The 6915-nt window shown below is 37.2% G+C and overlaps 1 protein-coding gene across 1 annotated transcript in view; it reads left to right on the plus strand.

Moving 5' to 3' along the window:
- Positions 1–6485, plus strand: part of LOC107709785 (E3 ubiquitin-protein ligase Praja-2-like) — a 15179-nt gene extending 8694 nt beyond the window's left edge. Inside the window, exons 7-9 of the mRNA XM_016514404.1 lie at positions 527–641; positions 2540–2655; positions 5274–6485. Coding sequence (XP_016369890.1) covers positions 527–641; positions 2540–2655; positions 5274–5393 — 351 coding nt within the window. The 3' untranslated portion in view covers positions 5394–6485. The remainder of the gene's footprint in view (positions 1–526; positions 642–2539; positions 2656–5273) is intronic.
- The last annotated feature ends 430 nt before the right edge of the window (positions 6486–6915 follow it).

Genomic DNA, 6915 nt, shown 5'->3' on the forward strand with positions numbered 1-6915 from the left:
CAGGTAACGCTGTCAAATCACTAGCCAATTTGGCGGGTTACTTTTCGTAAGTTATATTCACTCATTAATTTCTTGGGGAAGTTCATGCAAGCCAAATCTGTGCAGGCTTAGCGCAAATACTGAACTCGTAAGACATCATGACATTATCGAGTATATTGCAAAAACCAAACAAAACACACCTACAGAGTGCATGCATACGTGACATGATGAAGTCTGGTTAGACTAAGTGCGCGTACGCAGAGTGCGTTCATTCACTGCATGATTTAGCCTATTAATATGCATTAAGAATGATCACATAATTCAAGCAGAAAATTTATATATTTATATAAATTCATAGTTAATCAATACCAAAAAGACATTAAGAAATTGGACTCAGTTGCTGACTGATGTTGTTAAACCCCAACAAACTTCATTGATTTCAGCCAATGAGAGAGCACACTAGCAATGTAAGGCTTAATGTATAATTAACTTGCCTATCTTTATCCAGGGGAAATGAAATATGCTAATGTGTTTTGTTGTGTTGCAGGCAGCACTGGCTCATCTGGAGTCTTTGACTATAGATGTGGAGCAGGCTCATCCCCCCGCCACCGAACAAATCATCGACTGCCTACCCCAGATCACCATCAATGCCGAAAACATTGGTACTACTTCCTTTACTTGTAGCTACATAAAGTGCACAAAATACAATGCTGCAGTCAGTAAGTGTCTTATAGTCTAGTGTAAGGTTTTTAATCAGTCTGTTCAAACAATATGCGAATTTGGACAGACTCAGTGTTTAGTAGAAGTTCAGTAAAAACCATAAGAAATGTTATTTGATGAAGCATTATTTTATGGGGTTTAAGCATACTATGTTATTTGATAAGTCTGGCATGTCACCAGAGAGACGTTGGTTGTTTCACTGGCAGACCAAGTTTTTGATTGACTTTTTTAAAAGAAATTACATGCTCAATCAAGCTTTAAAAAATGCATGGATGTATTGATTACTATAATATCAACAAACATGCATTTGGAAAGTAGATGAATTTTTATTTCAAACAAACAGTTCAAATTGTCAAATTTGTAAAAAGAAAAACAAATAAATTCACAAATTGAAAATTGACAATTTTTTATTGCAATATGTTTGATATGTTACAGTAAAAAAAGCATATTCAAAAGCATATTTATGTAGTGATCATCAAAGATATTGCATGATCGATTTTGGCGTTATGAGCATTGTTGAATGAGCAATTTCTGAGTTTAAGGAAATGAGTGGCTCTTAACTGACCCTTCGCAAAGTGATGTACGGACATAGCAAAGGTAACTAAGGTGGGTGGCCTGCCTCCCCCCTTAGTTACCTGCTGCCATCAGAGCAAGTGTAATTACTGCATTCATGAGTTGTGCTTTTAAGTCGGAATGTGAAAACAACATGGACACTCTCGTTACTACAAAGATGTGTTGGATTTTTATTATTAGACCTTTCCGACTTGAGTTCACGTGCATTTTCTCAGTCGGGATATTATTTTTTACGCGCGGTGCCGCGATTATGTTTCTTACGTCTGTTTCGGAGAACCAGAGGACAAATATTTCAATCGATCGCTCAGGCATGGCACTGAAATGAGGCACCAAAATCTGCGTTTGGATTCGGTTCTAGTACATACCGGTTACATTGGTACCGGTGCCATATTGGTACCGGGTTTCGGTACCCAACCCTATACACACCACTTTTCAAGTTTTAAGTTCACCGATGTTAATCTACTCTCCTGTCTGGTTTGTTTGTCGGATTCGCTGTTATGATTGGTCAGATCGCCTGTCAATCAGACTCCGGGCAAAGGGTGAATTCCAACACGACATACAAGTGTTCATGACTGGTCATAACAGACATGAAAAGTTAGTAATACAGCAGTTGTACACTTTACTGTGTAACAGCAGACCGACAGACTCTGTGTGGTATATTACAGCCTCTATAGGAGTGTTACAAACAAGGTGTGTGTTTACGTGATTGTACTGTATTTATAATTTGCCTTCCTGTTTCTCACTGCTGCCCATGTGAAGTGTTATGCAGATGGGAAATTGTAGTGTGTATGAGACACACTGAGCCTGCGTCCCAATGTGCATACTATCCACCCTATCTGCCCTAAATAGTATTGAAAATTACTAATATCACATAGAATTTAGGATGGCTACTAGTATGGGACGCAGGCTGGCAGACACCGAAACCCAAGCTCATCACCTCAAAATGATTAACTTGAAATACTTTGTCTACTCCTTTTTAGTGCAATATGAACACCAGATGAGAAATGTTTTTCACAAAACTCAACACACGGGATGAATGCCAGGAAAATCATGCTTTCACACTAATGTCCCACTTCAACTTTATTGCCTGAGTGCATTTGGGGTGATAAATCTGCTTTGGAATGCATAAAATGACTAATGGCTAAAACGAATAATTTGATGTGTGCATGACTGGATCGAGACTTGTTTAAATATTTGGTTTGGTGTTGTAGGTTCAGAGTTGAGTCTTTTACATGCTTTCACATGCACACTCTCTTTGGTTCTGCAGAGCAGGAGCAGTGCTGTGCCATCTGCTGTTGTGAATACGTCAAAGATGAGATTGCAACCCTGCTGCCGTGCCGCCACATGTTCCATAAACTCTGTGTCACTCTCTGGCTCAGAAAGGTAATGCTGTTTTTTCTTGGCGCTTGTGAAAGAGACAAATTAAATGGTTATTTCAGCCAAAACTTAACGTTCTGTCATCATTTATTCCCATTTTGATTCAGACTTGTATAATTTTTGTTTATCTTCAGAACATGAATAAAGAAACTCAATATTCTCTCATCCTTTTTGTGCATCCATTGAAAGTCCATGCAACCAAAACTTTCACGTGTTAAGTCCAAAAAGAATGTGTTACAGGGTAATTATACATTTAAGTACAGAGTAATTTTAAAGGGGTCCTATTATGCTTTTTCACTTTTTCAACTTTAGTTAGTCTGTAATGTTGCTGTTTGAGCATAAAAAAGGTCTGCAAAGTTACAAAGCTCAAAGTCCACTTCAAAAGGAGATATTTTATTTAACCGAAATCACTTTTCAAAAACTACAACGAACGACTCATTTGGACTACAACGCATATTTTCCGGGATTTGTGATATCACAAATATCGACGAATGGGACGAGACCTGGTTGAGCTGCAATAGAGAAGGCAACGAGTGTTATCATTATGTCGGAGACATGCTAGCTTTCCCAAGACAGACGAACTTAGTGGTTACAATCATCCGGGTTTAAATCGCGCTCAAATTGATTTGATTTTGACGCAATATTTACACTGAAGCTCGCAGGCGGCTATGGTAAGGGGCATGACATTTCCCCGACCAGGCGCCGAGTGCTGCCAGTCACAACACACACTGACCCAGCTAACCAATCGCAGCACATTTTGTATTTCAGAAGGCGGGCCTTCATTTGATTCAGGAACTATTCAAGCCGTTCATGCCAGACTGGGGAGAGAGGTGTTGTAATAATGTAAAATATGTGAAAAATAATGTGTTTTTCGAACAACCTAGTATGAGAGCCTGTTCTAGTACACCCCCAAAACAAAATCAAGACTTTGTAAAAGAGCATAATAGGACCCCGTTAACTAACTACATGTACTTACTATATGGTTTGAGTCAGGATTAGGGTTTGGCTTATTTTAGGGTTACTTGCATGTAATTCTGCATAATGTATTGTTATTATAATAGTAAGTACATGTAACATGTAACAAGGACACCTTAAAATAATCCAAAGAATGTATTGTAAAAGCAATCCATATGCATCCAAGTTTTGAATAGATATTTTCATTTTTTTTCGGTATTTATATACATTTTCATATATATTTATATATAATTTCTTATTTTTATATCTACAGATAAATTGAGCTCATCAAATATGGTAAACTTGGAAGCCTTTTTTAACCCTCTTTTAGCGTAAAAAAAAACTAATGTCAGAATTTATTAAAGACATGCAGGGGAAATTAGAAATAAAAAGGCAGACATAGTTATTTTGCAACTGACCATATTGCATATGCTTTTGTAGGAGTTTCCCTGTCAGGAGGTGAATATTTAAATTAATCACGCAAGCTGATGTACTAAGATTTATGGTAGTCAGTGTTACTGGCGTTTGCACCATAATTTAAAGGAATAGTTCACCCAAAAATGAAAATTAGCCCCTTATTTACACACCCTCAAGCCATCCTAGGCGTATATGACTTCCTTCTTTCAGATGAATCCAATCGGAGTTATATTAAAAATTGTCTTTGATCTTCCAAGCTGTTTAATGGCAGTCAGCGGGTGTTGCAGTTCATCAGTCCAAAAGAAGTGAAATAAAGTGCATCCATCCATAATAAAAAGTGCCTCACGTGGCTGCGGAGGGTGAACAAAGGCCTCCTGTTGCGAATCGATGCGTTTTTATAAGAAAAATATCCATATTCAAAACGTAATAATCACTTTAATCTAGCCTATCTAGATTATATTGATTAGTACGTTTTAAATAGGTTATTTTTCAAAAAAAAAACGCATCGATTCGCTACAGGAGTACTTTGTTCACCCCCCGGAGCCGTGTGAGGCACTTTGTATTATGAATGAATGCGTTTATTTCACTTCTTTTGGACTGATGCACTGCAACACCCGCTGACTGCCATTAAACAGCTTGGAAGATCAAAGACAATTTTTAATATAACTCCGACTGGATTCGTCTGAAAGAAGAAAGTCATATACACCTAGGATGCCTTGAGGGTGAGTAATTCATTGGGCTAATTTTCATTTTTGGGTGAACTAACCCTTTAACGGCCAAAAAACTTTCCACTCCCATTGGCACTTTTATGGCATTGTTCTCTCACGCTAATTTGCTTTGTTTAGTAAATGTGGCCCATGGACTTCAATGGATGGACTATAATCTTTGAGGTATCAATATATCTATTTTACGATTTCAATAAATAATCTTAATTTGTGTTTTTACAGTCTTCTAGGTTTGGAACAACCCATTGGAGTGTCAGTAAATGATGACAGAATTTTTTGTGAACTATTTCTTGAAGATTAGAATTTTATAATGACATAATTACAGTATCTCACAGAAGTGAGTACACCCCTCACATTTTTGTAAATATTTTATTATATCTTTTCATGTGACAACACTGAAGAAATTACACTTTGCTACAATGTAAAGTAGTGAGTGTACAGCTTGTATAACAGTGCAAATTTGAGGGGTGTACTCACTTCTGTGAGATACTGTATATGTACCGAATACTGTCTTTTCATGATTTTCAGTCTGGCACATGTCCAGTGTGTCGTCACGTTCTGACCCCGGCGGTGAGCGAACCTGCATCTTCAAATACTGAACAAGAAACGCCGCCATCCGGTCACAGCGCGTCTGGGGGAACGTGTTGAACGTCAGTCATACACCCATCAAAACATCCCACAAAGAAACACTTCAATAATAAATAATCAGTCTCGCAAAGAAATGGCAAGCGGCGGCCCTGAACTAGCATTCATATTCCATTTAACCTAGTGACTTGTGCTGCAATTCATGGTCCAAACATGGCGAACTAAAACTTATTTTCTAAGAAAATATGAATACGTATATATTCATAGGAAGCATATTTATTCATGTTTCAATTACAATGTTTTTGTACATCCAAGCTAAACGTAATTACATGTCTTTAACTTTTCACGTCATGTCAAGTAAAACTCCAATGCAATCCCTCAATTAAAGCTCACATTTGGTTCAAGTGATAATTTCTTTGCTCAATTCAGAGTGGCTTCCAGGTGCTTTCCACCCTGAACTCTCTCCAGATATCCATTCAGAGTTAATTCAGTTGCTGAGGCGCATTGTAATTCCAGATTTAAGTTCATGTAGCTGGATATGAATGATAATAGCTGTGCGATATATTTCACTGTGGTTCATAAACATATTTGTATAAATCATCCAAATGATGGCCGCTGAATAGGTAGTTTTCACAAATGCACCTTCGGGAGCAATATGATTTCCAGAAGACTGTGTGCGAGAGGCTGACAGTCTGAACTGGAAAATATGATGGTGGGGGACTATAAATATGAAATGGCTTTGTGCTGTTTATTGCTAAGGCAATTGGCATGTATTCAGTGTCATGTTATTTAGAGGCGGCAGCTCGTATCTGTGGAGAAAAGCATCACTGCAGAATAATACTCAATGAAAGGCGCAGGTGTGCGGCCACCCAAATCACACATTATTGTGGATTTGATTTACTGGAATCTTGCAAACCAGACATATTATTTATGTATTTTTGAAAGACAATGTTAACATGACTAACTCTTATGATTTATGTATAACCTGATTCAGCAGATTTCACTGGCTGAATGATCAGTGAGATGAACAGCTGTAGGCACTTTCCACAAATAGGGTGTAAATTGGTGTCCCAGTTTAGCAATAAAACACAATGGGTCTTATTCACTAATAATTATGTGGATTATTCATATCTATATGCACAGGAGAACTTCTCATGAAAAAATTCCACCTAATCTATTTCTTAATTCATATAATTTGAAATGTGCAGTAATTTGAATGAAGCACGCCCAACCCCTCTCCATATAAGGGCTTCCTGCACAACCTTTCCTTTACAGCTTTATATTTGTCTGCTTAAGTTATTTTTATTGGTGGCGTGTGTTTGTGTATGTGAAGATTCAGCTGATTTTTCAGACATTTAGAATAAATGTAAATGCGAAAGTTGATGAATTTATGAGAACATTCTTACGCAAATGTTATGCACAAAATCGTGTGTACCAATGTACTATAGAGAGGAAACTACTGGATAAGCTATATCTATATTATCTGTATTAGTGCTGTCAAACGATTAATCACATCCAAAATAAATGTTTTTTTTTTTTACATAATATGTGTACTGTGTATATTTATAATGTACACGGAACAAAA

This window comes from Sinocyclocheilus rhinocerous, unplaced genomic scaffold (genome assembly GCF_001515625.1).
Source record: "Sinocyclocheilus rhinocerous isolate Xijiao unplaced genomic scaffold, SAMN03320098_v1.1 scaffold267, whole genome shotgun sequence".
Lineage (NCBI taxonomy): Eukaryota > Metazoa > Chordata > Actinopteri > Cypriniformes > Cyprinidae > Sinocyclocheilus > Sinocyclocheilus rhinocerous.